Below are 23,578 nucleotides of genomic sequence, written 5' to 3' on the forward strand. Positions count from 1 at the left end.
TTCAGTTTAATGAAGTCCCATTTGTTTATTTTTGTTGTTGTTGCAATTGCCATGGCAGTCTTCTTCATGAAGTCTTTCCCCAGGCCAATATCTTCCAGTGTTTTTCCTATGCTTTCTTTGAGGATTTTTATTGTTTCATGCCTTAAATTTAAGGCCTTTATCCATCTTGAATCAATTTTTGTGAGTGGGGAAAGGTGTGGGTCCAGTTTCAGTCTTTTACATGTAGACATCCAGTTCTCCCAACACCATTTATTGAATAGGGAGTCTTTCCCCCAAGGTATGTTCTTGTTTATCGAAGAATAGGTGGTTGTAAGATATTAGTTTCATTTCTTGGTTTTCAATTCGATTCCAAGTGTCTATGTCTCTGTTTTCGTGCCAGTACCAGGCTGTCTTGACCACCATGGCTTTGTAGTACAGACTAAAATCTGGTACGCTGATGCCCTCAGCTTTATTTTTATTACTAAGAACTGCCTTAGCTATACGGGTTTTTTTCCGATTCCATACAAAACGCAGAATCATTTTCTCCAAATCTTGAAAGTATGATGTTGGTATTTTGATAGGAATGGCATTGAATAGGTAGATTGCTTTGGGAAGTATAGACATTTTAACAATGTTGATTCTTCCCGCCCATGACCATGGTATGTTCTTCCATTTGTTAATATCCTCTGCTATTTCCTTTCTGAGGATTTCATAATTTTCTTTATAGAGGTCCTTCACCTCTTTCGTTAGGTATATTCCTAGGTATTTCATTTTCTTTGAAACTATGGTGAAGGGAGTTGTGTCCTTAATTAGCTTCTCATCTTGACTGTTATTGGTGTATACAAAGGCTACTGACTTGTGGACATTGATTTTATATCCTGAAACATTACTGTATTTTTTGATGACTTCTAGGAGTCTTGTGGTTGAGTCTTTGGGGTTCTCTAAGTATAAGATCATGTCGTCAGCAAAGAGGGAGAGTTTGACCTCCTCTGCTCCCATTTGGATTCCCTTGATTTCCTTGTCTTGCCTAATTGTATCAGCTAGAACTTCCAGCACTATGTTGAATAGTAAAGGTGACAGAGGACAACCTTGTCTGGTTCCAGTTCTAAGAGGAAAACCTTTCAGTTTTACTCCATTCAGTAAAATATTAGCTGTAGGTTTGTCACAGATAGCTTCAATCAGTTTTAGAAATGTGCCACCGATACCTATACTCTTCAGTGTTCTAATTAGAAAAGGATGCTGGATTTTACCAAATGCTTTTTCTGCATCTATTGAGAGGATCATGTGATCTTTATTTTTGCCTCTGTTAATATGGTGGATAACGTTTATGGACTTGTGTATGTTAAAGCAGCCTTGCAACCCTGGGATGAAGCCTACTTGATCATGAGGAATGACTTTTTTGATGATAAGCTGTAATCTATTGGCTAGGATTTTGTTGAGAATTTTTGCATCTATATTCATGAGTGAGACTGTTCTGAAATTCTCCTTTTTGTTTGGGTCTTTTCCTGGTTTTGGTATCAGGGTGATGTTTGCTTCATAGAATGTGTTGGGGAAGATTCCTTCTTCCTCAATTTTTTGGAATAATTTCTGCAGTACAGGAATAAGCTCTTCTTTGAAGGTTTGATAGAATTCTGGTGTGAAGCCATCTGCACCAGGGCATTTTTTGGTTGGAAGATTTTTTATTGTTTCTTTGATCTCAGTGCTTGAACTGGTCTGTTCAGGAGCTCTTCCTGGCTAAGTCTGGGGAGAGGGTGTGATTCCAAATATTGATCCATTTCCTTCACATTGTCAAATTTCTGGGCATAGAGTTTCTGGTAGTATTCAGAGATGATCTCTTATATCTCTGTGGGATCAGTTGTTATTTCCCCTTTATCATTTCTGATTGAGGTTACTAGAGATTTTACTTTTCTGTTTCTCGTTAGTCTGGCCAATGGTTTATCTATTTTATTTATTTTTTCAAAAAACCAACTCCTTGTTTCATTAATTTTCTGAATGATTCTTTTGTTTTCAATTTCATTGATCTCTGATTTGATTTTGATATTTCTTTTCTTCTACTGAGTTTAGGCTTAGATTGTTCTTCTTTTTCCAATTCCATAAGATCTCTTGTGAGATTGTTGATGCGCTCTCTTTCTGTTTTTCAAATGTAGGCATCTAAAGCGATGAATTTTCCTCTCAAAACTGCTTTTGCAGTATCCCACAGGTTTTGGTAGCTTGTGTCTTCATTGTTGTTATGCTCAAGGAAGTTAATGATTTCCTGTTTCATTTCTTCCTGCACCCATCTGTTATTCAACAGAAGATTGTTTAATTTCCATGCCTTTGGGTGGGGTCAAGCATTTTTGTTAGAGTTGAGTTCCACCTTTAGTGCCTTATGGTCTGAGAAGATACAAGGTAAAATTTCAATTCTTTTGATTCTGTTGATATTTGTTTTGTGTCCCAGGATATGATCAATTTTGGAGAATGTTCCATGGGGTGATGAGAAGAATGTGTATTCTTTATCTTTGGGATGGAGTATTCTATATGCATCTATCAAGCACAGTTGTTCTTGGGTCTCATTTAAATCTCTTATATCTTTGTTTAATTTCTGTTTAGAGGATCTGTCCAGCTCTGTAAGAGGAGTGTTAAAGTCCCCTGTTATTATGGTATTATCAGATAACATATTGCTCAGACTGAGTAAGGTCTGTTTCAAGAATCTGGGAGCATTTAAATTGGGTGCATAAATATTTAGAATTGAAACGTCTTCTTGTTGTATTTTTTCCCTTGACCAATATAAAGTGACCATCTTTGTCTTTTTTGACTTTAGTTGCTTTAAATCCACATGAATCTGAAAATAAGATTGCAACTCCTCTTTTCTTCTGAATGCCATTTGCCTGAAAAATTGTCTTCCAACCCTTGACTCGGAGCTTTAATTTGTCTTTTGAAGCCAGGTGTGTTTCTTGCAGACAGCAAATGGATGGCTTGTGTTTTTTAATCCAGTCAGCCAATCTATGTCTCTTCGGTGGGGAATTCAAGCCATTAACATTTATTGAGATAATTGGTAAGTGTGGTAGTATTCTATTCATCTTATTTTGTGAGAGTCCATTGCTTAGTTTTATCTTTTGCATCAGTGTGGAGCTTTGGTTCTGTCCTTTAATTTCTGAGTTCTTACTTTGCTGCTGATCCATTGTGGTGGTCAGTGTGCAGAACAGGTTGAAGTATTTCCTGTAGAGCTGGTCTTGTTGTGGCGAATTTCCTCAATGTTTGTATATCCGTAAATGATTTAATTTCTCCATCAATTTTTAAGCTTAGCTTAGCAGGGTACAGAATTCTGGGCTGGAAATTGTTCTGTTTAAGTAGATTAAAGGTAGATGACCATTTTCTTCTTGCTTGGAAAGTTTCATTAGAGAAGTTTGTGGTCACTCTGATGGATTTGCCCCTGTAGGTCAACTGGCGCTTACTCCTGGCAGCTTGAAGAATCTTTTCTTTTGTCTTAACTTTGGACAGGTTCATCACAATGTGTCTTGGAGAAGCTGGGTTAGAGTTGAGGCGACCTGGGGTCCGATAGCCCTCTGAAAGCAGTGTGTCAGAATCTTTGGTGATATTTGGGAAATTTTCTTTTATAATATTCTCTAGTACGGCTTCCATTCCTCTGGGGCATTCTTCTTCCCCTTCTGGGATGCCTATAACTTGTATGTTGGAACGCTTCATAAAGTCCCATAATTCTGACAGTGAACGTTCTGCTTTCTCTCTCTTCTTTTCTGCCTCTTTTACTATCTGAGTTATCTCAAGAACTTTGTCTTCTACCTCTGAAATTCTTTCTTCTGCATGGTCTAACCTGTTGCTGATACTTTCCATTGCATCTTTAAGTTCCCTAATTGACTGTTTCAGTTCCTTCAGCTCTGCTATATCCTTTTTATATTCTTCATATCGTTCATCTCTGATTTGATTCTGTTTTTGGATTTCCTTTGGTTATTTTCCACTTTATTAGCAGTTTCCTTCATTGTTTCCATCATTTCTTTCATTGTTTTCAACATGTGTATTCTAAGTTCCCTTTCTGTCATTCCTAACATTTCTGTATAGGTGGAATCCTCTGCAGTAGCTACCTCATGGTCCCTTGGCGGGGTTGTTCTGGACTGGTTCTTCATGTTGCCTGGAGTTTTCTGCTGATTCTTCCTCATGAGTGATTTCTTTTATCTGTTTCCCTGCCCTAATTTTCCTTTCACTTCCTCTTGCTCTTTAAGTTCTTGTGCCTGTGGACTAAGTGTTAGATGAGTCCTTTTGGTACAGGACCAGAACGATGAGAAGGTTGAAGAGCAAGAAAGGGATGAAAGAAAGGAGGACCGAGTGAAAAGAAAAAAAAAAAAAATAGAGAAAAGAGAGGGGGTGGGTAAAAGTAATATTGACAAAAAGAAGAGAGGCACAGAAAGAGGGAGACAGAGCAATATAGGTATACAGTAGGGTACTTTGACACAAACTTAAAAAAAAAACCCACCTTCTGGGGGTGCCCAGTTGGGTGGTTCCCTTGAGGTCAGCAGCTCTTTGCTAACCTGATCAGACACAGTACCCCCCCTCCACCAAGTAGAGAGGAAAGACAAAAACGTTACAAATCAAACCAAAACAAGCCAACAGAAAACTTTACGGGATAATATTGGGTGAAAAACCAAATAATAGCGATAGAAACACTAGCAAAAATGAAGTTCTAGTTATTAAAAAAGGCAGCAATGGGAAATTATAATTAAACTAGAAAAATTGAGAAAGAAAAAAGATCTGTACGGAAAACGTTGAAATTAGAAAACAAAACAACATCAACAACATCAAAATAAACAAAAAAACAACCAAACAAAAAAAAAACAAAACAGAACCAAAAACAAAGCAGTATGTATATGTTGTTGAATATTGTCTGGGCAACACGTGGTCTTCTCGGGTATGAGATGTTAATCACAGTTCTGATATGACTGGAGGCTGCTAGTTTCTCAAACCCCTGAAGGTAGACACCCTAAATCTCTCTTCAGCCCACTTAAAAGGCACTTTGAACTTGTAAACTTGCTGAGCAGACACCTTCCCAGGAAAGTGCTTGTCACTGGAATCACTGCTTAAGTGGCTATCCACTTACCCAGTGTGCCAAAACCGGTCTCACTCTGCCCCTGAGGGTTAGGGCTGCAAGGCGGCTCACCCGATTCTAGCTCTGCAACCCTGAGGGTGGAGCTTGCCGGGGCAGATCGCTCACAATGGCTCCCTGTGGCCCACAGCCAAACACTATTAGCTCCGTCTGGCTCAGCGGCTCAGACTGGGACTCCAGACAACGGCTAAAGTTCTCCGCCCAGGCTCTCCCCAAGGCAGTTCAACTGAGTGCCAAGTCCAAAGACACCAAAACAGTTCACAGGTAAGGCCTTTCCGGTTTGCAGTCTCGCTGCTACTGAACTTACAGTTGCAGGCGGGTTTAGACCGATTGAACACACGCGATCACTTGCTGGTTTTCCACTGTTTTAGTCCTCCTCTTGGGGTCCAGAAGTCTCTCGCCGACTCTCTGTATCTTCACAGGGGTGATGATAGGCAGATCCCACCAGCCAGAGATGCCTGGAGTCCTATCTCCCCGGACTCACGGTGCCCAGATGCAAGGAAGCTGTTACTCGGCTGCCATCTTCCTCTCCTCCAAACACTAAATTTCTTGTTAAACTGACCTGGCCCCCACTGACTTTTTTCTTTACCTGCAGAGGAAAGGTGGCCTTCTGATCTTCAAAGGTCCTGCTCTGACAATATCTTAAGCCATCTCTTGGCTCCTACTTACAAGTGAGAATACACAGTGTCTGTTTTTTTTTTCCTGAGTTACTTCACTTGGATAATGGTCCCAGTTCCATACAAGTTTCTGCAAAGACATTATTTCATTTTTTATGGCTGAGTAGTATTCCATGGTAAATAATCACATTTTCTTTATCCACTCTTTAGTTGGTGGGCACTTAAGTTGATTTCATGCCTTTACTATTGTAAAATGTGCTGGATGGGCTGGCCAAAGACGCCGAATATATTGTTGTACATGGCAAAACTTTACAGATGTGATTACATTAGGAATCTTGAGATGGGGAGATTATCCTGGGTCATTGGGTGGGTCCAAAGTAATCACAGGACCCTTTTAAGCAGAGGAGGAAGGCAGAAGAAGGAGCTGAGATAACAGGATCAGAGGTCAGTGTGGAAGGGAGACACAGACAAGGAATGCAGGCAGACTCTAGAAGCTGGGAAACACAAAGTACGATTCTCCCTAGGAGCCTCCAGAAGGAATCTTGACACCTTCATTTTAGCCCCATAAAACCCATTTTCTGACGTACAACCTACAGAACTGTCAGATCTATCATAAACTGTCATCTATGTTGTTTAAAGCCATGAAGTCTGTGGTAATTTGTTACAACAGTAATAAGAATCAAAGATGCTGTGGGGGAGAGAAGTCAGAAGGGAAGGACACAGCAATTGTTATGGGGATATTATATTATTAAATCTTACTTTGACAAATTTTAAATATCTTATCTTTGACAAATTTTAGGGAAATACATATGCACATATTACTAGGACCCTTCCCAAGGCCACAGAAGGGGCCAGTGCAACATAGGGGCCCAAAAGATAATGTGTCATTAGCTTCATGGCAAAATCAACCTCTGTTTATGTCAAATGAACCAAAAATTCCATGCTTTATCTATCTGAAATACACAATCTGATATCGGGGAAATTTCCAAATTTTTGCCCTACTTAGGTTATCATCAGTAAAAAAGATCTTTTGAAAAGCATTTTCTTCATGATAAAGTATGCATATTATACAAATTTTAGCAAATATGTGTACAGAAAAGTACACAGAAGAAAAAAATCACCTGTAATTCCATTATCCACCATAACCACTATACACATTTTGAAATGTGCATACATGTATATATAACCTTTATAAACAAAATTGTAAGTGTACTGTATATAGGTTAGCATTATGATTTATTTGCTTAATATTAAGTTTTGGACCATTTCTTTTTTTTTTGGTTTTTTTTGGCTGGGGTAGGTTTGAACCTGCCACCTCCGGCATATGGGATCAGCGCCCTACTCCTTGAGCCACAGGTGCTGCCCCGTTTTGGACCATTTCTTTTTTTTTTTTTTTTTTTTTGGACCATTTCTTAAAATGCAAGTCAATTATTCTGAAAAGTATGACTTTAAATGAATATATAATATCCTATCCTATCCATACATAATTTAACCATAACACTACTGAGAAGTTTTTTCCAATTACAAATAACACTACAATGAACATACATGAATGTACATGTTTCCATGGATGTTTGATTATTTCCATGGGATAGAATCATATGAGTGCAACACCCGAATCAAAGAATTGATTTAAGGTTCTTGAAACATATTACCACAATAGCATTTTGGAAAGGCTTACACTCCCACCAACACTTAGAGGAGCCAGATCCCCTTACCATGTAAGCACTGAGAAGCATTATTTGTAGGCTGAACTCAGTGACTTGCTTCCCAAGAACAGAATACGGAATGGGAAAAATAACTTTATAATGGAGAAATGTGGCAGATACTACCTGTGTTACTCAGGGTTCTCCAGATAAACAGAACCAAGTGGCGATACGTAGGTATACCTGGGTATAATAAAACAGCATAAGAAAATGGCTCATGCAATTACCGAGGCTGAGAAGCCCATGCCAATCTGCCATGTGCAAACTGGAGCCCCAGGAAAGCCAATGGTGGAGCTCAAAGCCCTGAGGTCAAAGAACACCAAGGAGCACCGAGGGTACAAGATCAATGTCACAGCTCAATGTCCTAGGTCGAGAGCAAATCCAACCTTCCTCTGCCTTTTGTGCTATTCAGGCCCTCGATGGACAGGATAAAGCCCACCCACACCAGATAGGGCCACCTGCTTTACCCATCCACCCATTCAAGTGCTAATCTCTTTTGGAAACATGCTCACAGACACACCCAGGAATAATGTCTAACCAGCTATCTGGGCACTCTGGGGCCCAGTCAAGTTGACACATAAAATTAACCGTCACACTACTTTAACTGAGTGATCCAGGTTAGCATCACCAATAATAAACCATGTTCACATCCTGTATCACACACATATGATGTGAGGCAAGGAGCATTTCACTCTTATGGTCTTTTTTCCAAAACCCCCTAATGCCACTCTAAACACAAGGAAAACATCAGGGAAATCCAAATTGAAGGCAACTGAGTAAAATACCCAATCGGTACTCTTGAAAACTATCAAGGGCGTGAAAAACAAAGCAAGACTGAGAAACTGTTATGGACCTGAGGAGAATAAGGAGATATGATCACTAAATCCAATGTGGTGGGTATCACAGCATGGACCCCAGAACAGAAAAAGGACATTAGTATAATAGAAAAACTGATGAAATTCAAATAAAATCTAGAGTTGGTTTACAGTAAGGGACCAGTGCTAGTCCATTAGTTTTGGCAAATGTACCATGGTTATGTAAGTTATGGGTGAGGGGTATGGGAGAACTCTACACTATCTTTGTAAATTTTGTGTAAATCTTAGAAGTCTCACTAAATAAAAATCCATTTAAAGAAATAAAGAACTTTGGTTGTCACGGGCTGGGGGTGAGGTGTGGGGAGTCTGAGTTTTATGAGCACAGAGGTTCAGCTTGGGAAGATGAAAGAGCTCTGAAGATGGATGGTCGGGATGATTACACAACAATGTGAATGTACGTGAGCCATTGAACTGTATACTTAAAATGGTTAAAATGGTAAATATATTATACATTTATTTTTTAATTCTTATTTTCCCCCAAGTAAATTTCATAGCTGACACCCAACCCATCACTAAGTCCTATCAACAGATCTTTCTATCCCAATGGCTTCTTGATACCTCATCCCTCACACCTGGTCCAGGCTACCGAAATTTCCCCCAATCCTCACCACAGCTGGCTCACTGCTCTTCTGCCTCCACTCTTGGCCCTGTCACCTAACGGCTCCATAAGAGTCACTCCTGAATCACCCCTTCACTCAAAACTTTCAATGGCTTCTCAACACACCCGAGGAAAAAAGTCCAAAGTTCATTATAATCTAGGTGACTTTTAATCTTTTCCTCTGACCATTCCTCCTTTCCTCACTCTGCTCCAGTATTTCTGGACTTCTGGATGTTCCTTAAATACCTAACTGCTCCCACCTCAAGGGCTTTGCACAAGCTGTTCCTGCTGCTTTGAGTAGTCTGCCTCTAATGCTTCCTTGGCTCACTTTCTCACTTCATCCAGCTCTTGGCATAAAAGGCAACAACCCAGAGAATTTCTCCTGGACTCCTGACCTACCCATCCATCTCTCCCCTAAAACTCTATTTCCTGCTCCCCTTTTCTTTATAATATTAATTATGTTAACTGATAGAAACATACACACACATATAATTTTTTAATTATCTGTCTCCACAGATAGAATATAAGATCTCTGTGAGGAGGACCTTAGCTGCCTTCTCAAGTCTTGTGGTTTCAGTGCCTAGAAGATGGCCTAGACTTAGGAGGGGCTTCATGAATACTTATCAAATGAAAGGAAAGTCATCAGTTCTTCTGCAAGTTCTTAGCTAAGATTTCTAGTTTTCTTCAAACAGATCCTAACACATTTTTTTTCTTACTCAGGCCCATGCGAGGTTCGACTCCACCATCCTTGCTGTGCAGGGCTAGCACCACTGAGCTATGGTGCCCAGCTCTGACACAGTTTTATTCTAAGAGACAGGGTCTAGCTATGTTGCCCAGGCTAGAGCACAGAGGCTATTCACAGGCATGATTATAGCATGCTATAGTTACACCCTCCAATAATCCTTCCACTCAGCCTCTGAGTAGCTGGGACTACAGGTTTGCACCACTATACTTAGCTCTAATGCTTTCTTTTAAAGTTTATTCTAAGTCATATATATATTTTTGTTTGTTTGTTTTGTTTTGTTTTTGAGACAGAATCTCACTCTGTCACTCCAGATAGAATGCCGTGGCATCAGCTTAGCTCACAGCAACCTCAAACTCCTGGGCTCAAGAGATCCTCCAGCCTCATCTTGCCGAGTAGCTGAGACTACAAGTACCTGCCACAACACCTGGATAATTTTTTCCATTTTTAGTAAAGACGGGGTCTTGACCTCCTGAGCTCAAGGGATCCTTCTACCTCAGCCTCTCAGAGAGGTAGGCCTACAGGCATGAGCCGCCATGCCCAACTTATTTACTTAACTTTTTTTGAGAAAGAGTCTCACTTTTCTGCCCCCAGTAGAGTGCCATGGTGTCATGGCTCACAACAACCTCTAACTCTTGGGCTCAAGTGATCCTCTTGCCTTAGCCTCCCCAGTAGTTGGGACTACAGGTGTCCATCACAACACCAGGCTATTTTTTAGAGATGGGGTCAAGATCTTGCTCAGCTCAAGAGATCTACTTGCCTCTCAGAGTACTGAAATTAGAGGCATGGCCACTTCTCCTATCCTATTTATTTTTTTGAGACAGGATCTCACTCTGTTTACCAGGCTAGAGTTCAGTGACATCATCATAGCTCACTGCAACCTCAAACTCCTGGGCTCATGCAGTCTTCCTGCCTCAGCCTCCTGAGTAGCTAGGACTACAGATGTGTGCTACCACAACTGGCTAATTAAAAAAAATGTGTATGTGCAGACAAGATCTCACTACATTGCTCAGGCTGGTCTTGAACGCCTGGCCTAGCTGATCCTCCTGCCTCATCCTCTCACTTTGAGAAAGTGCTGGGGTTACAGGTGTGAGCTATTGCACCCAGCCTTTTAGAAAAGTAGTTAATTATTTAACTCCAGATAATCCAGGATAATCTATCTCAAGATCTTTAACTTAATCATGTCTACAAAGTTCTTTTGCTGAGTAAGGTAATATTCACAGGTTCTAAGGATGAAGGCATGGGAGCCAGCTTACCATAGGCTGCTTTCAAGATTTTTTCTTTCTATTTCATTTTTAGCAGATTATGGATGATGGGTCTTGGTGCTGTGTGGGCACACGTGCATGCATATTTAAGTGAGTTGTGTGTGTTTGATATTTTGCCAAGTGACCCAATGTTATTTATGGAAAAAGAAAAATAAATGCGTGTGTGTGTATTTTTTGGTCCAGGATCCAATCCGGACCTGTACTTTCTATTTGGTTCTCCTTCCTCTTCTGTCTCCTATAACCTGGAACAGTTTTCCAGTCTGCCTTTGTTTTTCATGACAGTGATATTTATTAAGAGTCCAGGCCAGTTATTTTCTAGAATGCCCCTAGATTTGGTTTGTCTGGTATTTCCCCCAGTAGATTCAGATTCTATCCTTTTGGCAGGAATGACACATACAGGGGGACTGTCCCTCTTGGTGCATCGGCTCAGGAGGCGTGCGATATTCTTTTGTTCCTGCCTCGAGATGTTAACTTTATCACTTGATTAAGGTGCTATTTCTCAGATTTCTTCACTGGATAGTTACTGATTTCCTCTTTTTAATCAAAAAGTATCTTCTAATTAGAAACTTTGGAGTCATGTAAATTTCTTATCAAATTTTCACCCACGACCAAAAATGTTACCTTTTGGATGAAAACAGATGTAAATGGATTGTTATTTTACTATTGAAATGAGATAAGAAATAGTCTCAAACAAACGGTACACTACATTTCAAATCTGAGGAGCTTACATTTATATAATCACATCCATAATGTAATAAATAAATGAATACATAAGTCAGTAAGTAATTGGACAAGCTCACTATCCTCTATAAAGGACACCTTTAGATAGACAAGATGTTATGTGGAAGGTGAACATCAAGAGAGACTCTGAAATGTTTCATCAGTGATCCAGCTATGGAATATTAAGAGCCACAGGCCATCTCACCATGGACTCAAGGGCAGACACGAGGAATGTCACCACCATCCTGCTCTCCGAAGACGACTCTTGAATAGGCAGGGTGGACACTGCTACTTGGGCCATGGTCCCTGTGCAAGAAAAGTGAAAAAAATAAAAAAAAGTGAGTGGCAGAAACCTGAAGTCCTAAACCCACGTTTAGAGCTGTGAAGGCCCTCATAGAAGACCTAGTTCAAACCTTACAGAGATTTGGTGACTTGCCCACAATTGTAACAATTGTCCTGAATTGTAACACTATCCTTTATAAAGTGCATTTTCCACTAAATCTACATATCACCTCTCTATAAAACAAATTCAGGTATAGAAAAGCACAATAAATGTTTCCCAGAGGAGGGGAAGGAAATATATCTTACTAATCCATTGATTAATTGAGATATTTTGTCAGCTTTCAGCATGGCTGTGCCAGATACCACATTCCACTTCACTTACACATAAAAAGGAGACAAGTGGGTTTGTGTTCTACAGATGAGAAGAGAAAATTCCTTCTTTCCTTCCCCTGGGATTTCTGCCACATAAAAGCTCACTCTAAATTTTGCCAAGCTCTAAATTAAATTAGCTTTAAAAAATTTTGAACGAGTTCTCCAAAACTCTAAAAAGTTTTTCAAATAGAGCATGCAAATTAGATACTTATCAGATGTGTTATGCTGCTCCAATAGCTGGCTTATATCTGTAAGCAATTATATCTACAAGCAAAAGGTTAACAGACCAACATGAAGATGCACGCAGAAGGAAGACTGAAGACGTAAGGGAGCAAAGCATGGTGATAATACAAGGATACTCAGGGAGATTTGACGCATTTCTTTCCAAGCATGTTGTTCAACTCCCTGCCCACTTGAATATGGTGTGGCCATGTGACTTTTGTGACACCACATCAAGGAAGTGACATCACTTCTAGGCATAGCCATTGCCATGCTCCCTCTTCCTCCTCACTACCAAAATTCTATAGGGGACCATTCCATCAGCCTGGGTTCCAGATTGAGGATAACATGCAATAAACCCACAGCCAACTCACAACAGACCTTTAATGCACCCAAGAAATAAATCCTTGCTCCTTTAATCCTCCCAAATCTGGCATTTGTAACCACAGTACAACCTAGCCAACCTGGACAGATATAAGAGGCTAAAAAGGAATTCTAAAAATGCAACTATCTATCTAAATTCTCTAAAGATACTTGAGGATCTCTTAATTAGAGTTATAATACTCCTGACAACATACAAGTTCTGACAATTAAGTTCATGAACTCATCCTAGAAAAGGTGCTACATACCTCATTGCTCAATCTCTATGGTCACCTTCAAAGTACTTCACTCACTTGGGAAGCTACACACTTGCCTACTCCACCCTTCAAAGCAATTTTAGAACTCTTTTTCTGAAATGGCCATCGAGCTGTCAATACACAAGGTCTGATAATTAAATTCACAAACTTGCCACTGTGTGCTTGGCAGCTCCATACAAACAACTTGGTAAAGTTCCATAACCCTGGTATATCAGTGTCTCACAGCTGCGTTTGTATCAATATGTGCAGTCTCCTGCTGCGTGGCCTTCATTATTCTTGCATGTTTTTGTGTACCCTATGACAACTCTGATGGCCATTCCAGAAAGAGTTCTACAACTGCTTTGAAGGGGGATTGGTGCTGGCATTAGTGCACAGCTTCCCAAGGGGAGCACTTCGAAGGTGGCTGCAATGATATTTAGCAATGAGGGATGTAGCACTTCTTCTAGGGTAAGTTCACAAACTTAACTATCAGACCACATAGACTAGTTATGCCAAACCAGCATATTTGCAGGATGCAAATTGTTTTGGATAAGAAATTTTAGAAATCTGTACCTCTATTATGAAATAGAATGTGAGGGAGAAGGGAGAGATAGGGAGATTTGTTAAAGGATACAAAATTATAGCTAAATAGGAAGATTAAATTTCAGTATTCTACACCAATAATATATTACACACCTATCTAGAAGGAAGATATTGAATGGTCCCGGCACAAATAACAAATATTTGAGATGATAGATATGCTAATTATCCTGATCTGATCATTATACATATTATATATCAAAACATTGCTATGTACCCCATAAATATGTACAATTATCATAGTTTTCTGTGTATGGTGTGTACTAATTTGCCCAAATTTCTGAGGGAAAAACAAGGATATGCACTATTTTCTGAGGGAAAAACAAGGATATACGTGGGTATGATGGTTTGGGGGCAGAGGATCTCAGTGGGTCTCCTGGGGCTACCATACACTTCCACCTGGACCTGGGCCTACTGGGTACACAAGGCTCCCATCTGGGAAGATCTGAGATCAGGCGGGAGCAGGCTTTGAGCACTGTGATCAGGGGAGGGAGTGGTGGCAGGGCTGGTGAGGCAGGCTGCAGCCAGGTGTGGTGAGGGCCAAGGCCTGAAGCACAGCCATGTGGTAGGGACCAGGAGCCTCTCACAGGCCCCAAGGACCTGACTTGCTGGCCACAGATTGAGCAGCCTCAGAACCTCCCACGCCCTCCAAGCATGTTCATGGCCATCTTGGCCATGGCCACTTTCTTGAGGGTCATTTTTCCAAAAAATCTGGGCCAAAAACATGGATATGCATTATATGTGGGAGAACATTATATACAGCAAAATATGGTATATGTCAATTAAAAATTTTAATTTAGGGCAGTGCCTGTGGCTCAGTGGGTAAAAAAACAAAAAGAAAGAAAAGAATGAAACATGATTATAAGCTAACAGTATTTCCCATCCCAAGCACATTTTCCTTAGAAAAATTCAATGCATTTAACAAAGCTAAACATTTCTTGACAATAAGAACTTGTACCACAGAATAAAATCCCCTGAAGCCTATATGGGGATTTGCATTGCAGATTTTTTTTTTTTTTTGGCCAGGGCTGGGTTTGAACCCACCACCTCTGGCATATGGGACCAGCGCCCTACCCCTTTGAACCACAGATGCTGCCCTGCATTGCAGATTTTTATACGTAGTGTAACACTTGGTTCTTTTAAAATTGGAGATGTAGGCTGGGTGTGGTGGCTCATGCCTATAATCCTAGCACTCTGGGAGGCCAAGGCAGGTGGATTGCCTGAGCTCAGAAGTTCGAGACCAGTCAGAGCAAGAGTGAGACCCTGTCTCTAAAAAAAAATTTTAAGAGAGCACAGCGGGCGCTGTGGCAGGTGCCGTGCCTGTAATCCTAGCTGCTGGAGTGGCTGAGACAAGACAATCACTTGAGCCCAAGAGTTTAAGGTTACTGTAAGTTCTGACACCACAGCACTCAACCCCAGGACAACTGAGTGAGACTCTGTCTCAAAAAGAAAAAAATTGGAGATCTAAACCAAAATAATTCTCAAATCTCACATTGTTTTTCAGCAATCCTTAAAAACTTCCTTTCCCTTTTAATGTAGTATTTTACTAATGGAAAGCAAATCTCAAGAACAGGGGTCAATAATCTGCAGCCTACAAGTCAAATCCAGACTGCCACCTATTTTTGTAAATAAAGTTTTATTAATATATGGTCATATTCATTTGTTTACATCTTGTCTATGGCTACAGGATTGCATGCATGAGACAAAGAAAATTTGTCTCTCAAAACCAAAACTATGTACTATCTGGACAAAGTTTGCCAATTATTGATCTAGAATTTACATTCATTATTAATAACTTTTTTCTTTTTTTTTTAACCAAGGCCCATCAATTCAGAACTTTTCATTATTTGAAATGTTTTTTTTTTTTTAATCTTCTTTTTTGGCCGGGGCTGGATTTGAACCCGCCACCTCTGGCATATGGGGCCGGCGCCTTACTCCTTTGAGCCACAGGCGCAGCCCTTTTTTTTTTTTTTTAGAGACAGAGTCTCACTTTGTCACCCTCAGTAGAGTGCCATGGCATCACAGCTCACAGCAACTTCCAGTTCTTGGGCTTAGCCGATTTGATTCTCTTGCCTCAGCCTACCAAGTAGCCGGACTACAGGCGCCTGCCACAATGCCTGGCTATTTTTTTGTTGCAGTTTGGCTGGAGCTGGGTTCGAACCCACTACCCTTGGTATATGGGGCCAGCACCCTACTCACTAAGTCACAGGTGCCGCCCTGAAATGATCTTGAAAGAAAGCCAGGTTTATTTTCTAAGATGTTCATATGTTCTCCTTTCCAAAGGTTAATTTTTCAGACTTCTGAGGTCTTAGTTTTAATTAACAAGTTTTACTTTCTCTACAGCTCAGCCCAGGTCTACAGTAAATGAAAACTACAAAATCAAGTGTACCTGTTTCATAGTTCAACAAGAATGTACTGAGCACCTGCAATGTGAAAACGAACACACTGCTGGCAGGAAGCAGGGAAAGAAAGGTGAATCAAATCCAACTCCTGCTCTCCCATGAGACAGAACTGCTTGCACAAGGCAGAATCTCAGGCAATAAACGCAAAAGAAAGCCAGACACCCTTGAATGATTCCACCCACCTGCCCTGGGAACACAGAGTGGGCATTGAGGGAAGATGAGAAAAATGAAGGCATCTAAGCATCACAGTAGTCCCCCTCACTTACCCTTGAGGGACACATTCCAAGACCCCCTGTGGATGCCTGAAACCAGGGATAGTACTGAACCCTTTACATTGAAGGTTTTTCCTATAGAGGTTGAGTATCCATTATGCAAGATGCTTGAGACCAGAAATGTTTCAGATTTCAGATTTTGGAATATTTGCATATATACATATGGGCTATCTTGAAGTTGAGACCCAACCCTAAATATGAAATTCATTTGGGTGCTGGATATGGCCTATAGTCCCAGCTACTCAGGAGGCTGAGGTGGGAGAACTGCTTGAGCCCGAAAGATCGAGGCTGTCGTGAGCTATGATCACACACCATTACACTCCAATTTGGTGACAGAGACCCTGTCTCTTAAAAAAATAAATATGATATTCATTTATGTTTCGTATCCATCTCTACACATTTCCTGAAGGTGATTCTACACAGTTTTTTTTTTTAGGATAACAAAGAGAAATTTTATTTAGGAAGAACAAAGAGAGAGTTTAGAGTACTTTCAAAGAGAGTTGGAAGTGGGTTCCTCTCATGAAGGAGAAAAAGTGAGAAAGCCGCTATACAATATTTTTCTTTGTAGAGACAGAGCCTCACTTTACCGCCCTTGGTAGAGTGCCATGACGTCACAGGACTCACAGCAACCTCCAGCGCTTGGGCTTAGGCGATTCTCCTGCCTCAGCCTCCCGAGCAGCTGGGACTACAGGCGCCTGCCACAACGCCCGGCTATGTTTTTGTTGCAGTTTGGCTGGGGTTGGGTTTGAACCCACCACCCTCGGTATATGGGGCCGGCGCCCCACTCACTGAGCCACAGGCACTGCCCTCTATCTAATATTTTTAATAATTTTGAGCATAAGGGCAGTGCCTGTGGCTCAGTCCGTAGGGCGCCGGCCCCATATACCGAGGGTGGCAGGTTCAAGCCCGGCCCCAGCCAAACTGCAACCAAAAAATAGCCGGGCGTTGTGGCGGGCGCCTGTAGTCCCAGCTGCTCAGGAGGCTGAGGCAAGAGAATCGCTCGAGCCCAGGAGTTGGAGGTTGCTGTGAGCTGTGTGATGCCACGGCACTCTACCGAGGGCAGTAAAGTGAGACTCTGTCTCTACAAAAAAATTATAATAATAATAATAATTTTGAGCATAAAACAAAGTTTCTGTACACCGAATCATCACAAAGCAAAAGCGTCAGTTGGATAATATAGCACTTATGGCATCAGGTTAGTGCTCAAAAAGTATCAGATTTGTAAAATTTAAAATCTTGGATTTTTGGCCAGGCACTGTGGTTCATGCCTATAATCCTAGCTCTCTGGAAGGCTGAGGAGGGTAGATTGCTTGAGCTCATGGTTTCGAGACCAGCCTGAGCAAAAGTGAGACCCTTGACTCTACAAGAAAAAAAAATAGAAAAACTGAGGCAAAAGTATAGCTTGAGCCCAAGTTGGAGGTTGCTGTGAACTATGATGATGCCACAGCACTTTACCCAGGGTGACAGCTTGAGACTTTGTCTCAAAAAAATAAATAAAATAAAATAAAATCTTGAATTTTTGTATTAAGTATGCTCAACCTATACTTACATCTATCATGATGAAGTTGTAATTTATAAATTAGGCATACTAAGAGATTAACAATAAGTAACAATAAAATGGAAAAATTGTAATATACTGTAATACAAGTTATGTAAATGTGGTATCTTTCTCAGAACATCTTATTGTACTGTACTCACCCTTCTTCTTCTTGTGATGATGTGAGAATCTATTCCTGAATCTGTGTAACCATCCCTTACTTGCTGTAAATGGCTTGGTGTCACTCGTTTTAGGGGATCCCTTGCTGAAGTCTTCATACAGGCTCAATGCTTTCTGGCGCAACACGTTGCTGTCAATCGGAACACGTTTTCTGTTCATGTCTTCCACCCACAGATTTAACGCCTGTTCCATCTTAACTAAGCACTTATCACGCACAGTGGCCGTCACTTTTGCAGTTGGAGGTGAGACAGCAAAACTAGCACGAATTTCTCTTTCCTTCTTCACAATCTCACGGATGGAAGATTCATTCTTACTGTAGATCTTAGCAACCTCAGCATATGATTTTTTTTCTTTCCTTATTAAGTCGAGAACTTTCACCTTCTCACTTAGAGGAAGCACTTTACGGCTTCTTTTTGGCCTATCTGAGTTGCGAGCCTCGCTACTCTTGTGTTTTGGGGCCATTATGGAATAAAGTAAGAGTGACTCAACAGAAGCACTGGCTACTGCGACAGTAGGTCTGAACACCAAGCCGGCTACTAAGTGACTAAGGGCAGGGAGTGTCTACGGCTTGGAGCCACTGTACAAAGGGACGATTCAAGGCCTGGGCAGCATGGTGTGAGATTTCATCACACTACTCAGAACAGTGCAATTTAAAACTTATGAATTGTTTATTTCTGGAATTTTCATATCACAGCTGACCTCAGGAAACCGTAAACTGCAGATAACGGTGTGTGTGCGTGTATGTGTGTGTGTCTACGGTACTTCTGAGTTCTGTAGTCTGAGAATGAGGCAAGGGACTTGTCCAGGCTGAAGCCACAGGTCTAGACAGTAGACCTCACAGGCTAAACAGGAAGACAGGATGATCTGTGATCCATTCCAAATTGCCACTGCAAATTGATACCTGCTGCAACCTGGCCCCAAACCCTGTGTCCACTGATGTCACACTGATGATGATGATGATGCCTTCATCTCCAAATAGTAGACAAAAGGAGAAAAGGCTGCTCAATCCTTCAGCTGCAGCCGTGAGCAACATCCAATTGGCCAATTTCCAATCTCATATCTAGACATCTGTTTACTTCAAATAACCAGCACGAAACTAAAATATGATTTTTTTTTCTTAAAACACAAAGCTTGGCCCAGCAATTCCACTCCTTGGTATACACCTATGAGAATTGAAAACAAATGTCCGCACAAAAATGCCTACACCAATGTTCACAGCAGCATCACTCATAATAGCCAAGAAGTGGAAACCCAAATATCCATCAATGGATGGAAAATAAAAATGTAGTATAGTCATATCATAGATTATTGCTCAGTCATAAAAATGAATGAAAGAAACCAGACACAAAAGACTCCTTAGGATGATTCCATCTACATGACACGTCCAGAATAGCCAAATCATAGACACGAAGGTGGCTGCCAGGGGCTTAGGGTGGGGTCAGAAACGGGGAATGACGGAGGATGGCCTTGGAGTTTCTCCCGGGGTGCTGAAAATGTTCTGGAATTTGACATAGGGATGGTTGCTCAACTCTGTAAATCTACTAAAGTCCCCTGAATTATACACTTTTAGAGGGCGAATTTTACGGTGGACCTTATTAGTAAACAACAAAAACAAAGCTCGGGTTTGAGGGCTGGAAAATACAGCCCTGCCAGTCTTTTTCCTCCTTGAACTCCAAAGTACAAAGAACTGCGACGGACTGTGTTTCAAGGCCTGAGCCGGGTTCCACTGGCGCCGGGATGTCTTCAGTCAACAAACAGGCCCCCAGAGACCGCCGCGCGAACCCGCGGACAAAACCCACGCCGGGGGCCACATGGCAACGCGTGACGTGAGGGGCGGAGCCGAGAAGCAGTTACCAGGTAACAGCACTGACCCCGCCCCCGGGCCTAACCAATCAAGCGCGTCCGCACAAAGCGCGAGCGGCCCACGTACGCCAGGCGGAGCGTGACCTCACGCGTACCGGGTCCCAGAGAGCCCCTGGCCCAGGCCCAGCCAATCAGGAAGGAGAGGGGTGCGCGCCCCGTGCGTGCGACCGTTGCCCCCCGCGCCAGGGCTTCCCCGCCCCACCCCCACTCCTCAGATCCTGCCCGCGGGGACTGGGGTTCAGGGACCGCCGCAGGGCGCCGGGGCGTCCGGGGCTCACCTCTCGCCATGCACCTAGACGGTTTCCCTTCTCCGGGCCCTCGGGAAGAGAAAGTTCCGAGAAAAGCACCCGCCCTCAATGGCGGCGGGGGCGGGGTACGCACCTGAGGGCGCCGGCCAGCGGGCTGCGCCCGGCCGGCCGCGGAGTCCGAGGCCTGGGCCACCGGGCAGCGGCTGAGGGCAGGGCAGCGGCTGGGAGCCCGGCGCCAGTGACCAGCGGGAGGCAGGGCGCGGGCGCGGGCGGCGGCCGAGCCCCCTGCTCGCCACTAGCTCTCCTTTTTCTCTTTCTTTCCCCTTTTTTTTTCTTTTTTGTTTGCTTCCTGGAAGGCAGTCTTGACTCGTGTGTCCGCAGCGCCCCAAGTGGGAGTTGCCGTTTCCGGTGCCGTGGAATCCAGTGTAGCTGCACGCTGCGCCTGTGTTGAGGCTCAGTCCGGTTCCACTCTCGTCCGGGCGTCATCCATTGCTAGTTTTTGATGAATTGCTGGCACGTGTCTTTTTCTCACCCCTAGGCACTGCCTTCAAACGTGGATGTAGTTTTTTTTAGCTTAATCTATTTTGTGTGTGACTCCAATCTGTAGCTTTAAAGCAATTAGGTCACAGCTAGAGTGACCAGGGAATCTGCCTTACAGTCGCCGAGTTAGGAAGAGTATTCTGACCCTTAATGGGGCCTGGGGTATCGCCCACCAATCGCGATCTGTCCACACCGTGGCGCCCTGAATCAAATAGACGTTACAATAGTGTTTAGTCTGATTAAATCAGTTACAAACTTACTTTAAATATGTCAAAAAGAGAATCGGATAATAGAAACCATTTATCCCCAGCCACAGATGCTTTGTGCCTTCCTTCGTATTTTTAAGAAATCAAACATTACAGACAATTGAAGGCACCATTCTCATTCCTGTCTCTCCTAGATAATTGCTGTCTTGAAGTAAATATATGTGTTCTAATAATACACATTTTTCTTTTGAAATAGACTAGTGTTCCAAATTTGCTGATACTTTTCTGTCAGTAGCTATCAAAGATATGCCTTCTACCAGATACTGTCAAAAAACGTTTTTGTCTTTTCAAGGAAAGATAATTCAACAATTAGTTGAGAAAGTATCTGCTTTTTGACATTTTTAAATGGGGTGTTGGAAAATATTTCTTTGTTAAAGTCTATTCTTATTCAGAGTAATGTTCTGTAAAGTTGTAGCTAACACTGAATTAGGGTTAGATTCTTGGAGCCTCTGACATTTTTGTGAACCTGTGAATACATAACCTTTTATGGGATTTCTGTTGAAAGACTCCTTATTTAATATTTATTGTTGATTAATTAACACTGAACCAACAGGCCTGTAACTCCTGCCTGAACAAAGTTTTATCTAACATGTATGTTCTCTGCAAGGCACATCACAGGCCTGATTGATTAACATTGAACCAACAGGCCTGTAACTCCTGCCTGAACAAAGTTTTATCTAACATGTATTTTCTCTGCAAGGCACATCACAGGCTTTCTTGCACTTAAGAACACTAGACAAGTGCGGCGCCTGTGGCTCAGTCGGTAGGGCGCCGGCCCCATATACCGAGGGTGGCGGGTTCAAGCCCAGCCCCGGCCAAACTGCAACCAAAAAATAGCCGGGCATTGTGGCGGGCGCCTGTAGTCCCAGCTACTCGGGAGGCTGAGGCAAGAGAATCGCTTAAGCCCAGGAGTTGGAGGTTGCTGTGAGCTGTGTGAGGCCACGGCTCTCTACCTAGGGCCATAAAGTGAGACTCTGTCTCTACAAAAAAAAAAAAAAAAAAACACTAGACAAGGCTGGGTGCTGTGGCTCATACCTGTAATCCTGGCACTCTGGGAGGCTGAAACAGGTGGATTGCTTAAGCTCAGGAGTTTGAGATGAGTCTGAGCAAAAGTGAGTCCTGTCTCTACTAAAAATAGAAATGCCTGTAGTCTCAGCCACTAGAAGAGGCTAAGGCAAGAGGATTGCTTGAGCCGGGGAGTTTGAGGTTGCTGTGAGCTATGACACCTTGGTACTCTGACACTCCAGCCTAGGGCAACAAAGTTTAGACTCAGTCTCCAAAAAAAAAAAAAAGAACACGAGACAACACAACACTTCAGCGTTATTTCTGGGGGCCATTTTATTTTATTTTATTTATTTATTTTTTTGTAGAGACAGAGTCTCACTGTACTGCCCTTGGGTAGAGTGCTGTGGCGTCACACGGCTCAACTCCTGGGCCTACTCGATTCTCTTGCCTCAGCTTCCCAGGCAGCTGGGACTACAGGCACCGGCCACAATGCCCGGCCATTTTTTTGTTGCAGTTTGGCTGGGGCTGGGTTTGAACCCGCCACCCTCGGCATATGGGGCTGGCGCCCCACTCACTGAGCCACAGGCGCCGCCCCTGGGGGCCATTTTAAACAGCAAGCTCTCTCTTTCTCACACACATGTACACACGTACACATTCACCCAGGTGAAAGAAGTTTTATTAACTGATCAAGAATTAGGTGCTTGGGTGGCGCCTGTGGCTCAAGGAGTAGGGCGCCGGTCCCATATGCCGGAGGTGGTGGGTTCAAACCCAGCCCTGGCCAAAAAAAAAAGAATTAGGTGCTTGTTTCTAGTATGAAACAAGACAGAGGGAATGGCCTTGTTCAATCACAGCTGGGAACTTGCATGTCAAGAAACCCAAATTTCCAGCTGCCCTGTGTATGTCTGTGAATGGGCAAAAGTATAGGTTTGTAGGTTACAAATTTTAGTGAGTAGGCAAATTCACGAATAATGAAGATTGACTGTACTTTGTTACCAAAAACAACAAGAAGATAAAACTCTCATTTTTGTCCACTTAGGTCAGCCAAGGTGGCTTAGATCTGTAATCCTGGCACTTTGGAAGGCCAAGGCTGGAGGATTGCTTGAGCCCAGAAGTTCAAGGCTTCTGCGAGCTATGAGCATACAACTGCACTCCAGCATGGGCAATGGAGACCTTGTCCCTGAAACAAATGAATAGTCATATTTGTCCCTTTAAACCTGGAAACAGTTTTCTAGTGTGCTTAAAATTTTTCTCTATGAAGAGTTTGAGTGTTTTGAATTAAAAATGTCAAAATACACATCTTCTAATTGGTTTGAAAAAATAGCTGCTTAGCACCAGGAAGGGTTATACGTACACACTCTTTAATTTCTGTCCTCACTCCAATTAATCCCCTGCACTCCACTAAAACTGTCTTTTCCAACATCACAAGTGACTACCGCATTGCTAAATCTTCTGATCATGTTTTTATGCTGTGAATTACTTGATTTATGAGCATTTGGCAAAACTAATCACTTTGTCTTCTTTGAAACAATGCTGGGCTTGTGAGACAACACACTGCTGTCCTGCCTGCTTTTTTGGCTG

The 23,578-nt window shown here is 42.3% G+C and overlaps 1 protein-coding gene across 3 annotated transcripts in view; it reads right to left on the reverse strand.

Moving 5' to 3' along the window:
* The window catches only part of GTF2IRD2B (GTF2I repeat domain containing 2B), a 63,082-nt gene extending 42,521 nt beyond the window's left edge, over nt 1–20,561 (reverse strand). The window contains exons 1-2 of one of the 3 annotated variants that reach the window (XM_053554707.1): nt 20,323–20,561; nt 11,803–11,903 (exon numbers count right to left, since the gene is read on the reverse strand). In XM_053554707.1, the coding sequence (XP_053410682.1) occupies nt 11,803–11,898 (96 nt within the window). In that variant the 5' untranslated portion in view covers nt 11,899–11,903; nt 20,323–20,561. Of the gene's footprint in view, nt 1–11,802; nt 11,904–18,059; nt 18,600–20,219 lie in introns of those variants that run through there. The other 2 variants (XM_053554705.1, XM_053554704.1) reach the window with 2 other exon arrangements.
* Between the last annotated feature and the right edge of the window lie 3,017 nt (nt 20,562–23,578).

Source organism: Nycticebus coucang, chromosome 12, assembly GCF_027406575.1.
Source record: "Nycticebus coucang isolate mNycCou1 chromosome 12, mNycCou1.pri, whole genome shotgun sequence".
Classification (NCBI taxonomy): domain Eukaryota; kingdom Metazoa; phylum Chordata; class Mammalia; order Primates; family Lorisidae; genus Nycticebus; species Nycticebus coucang.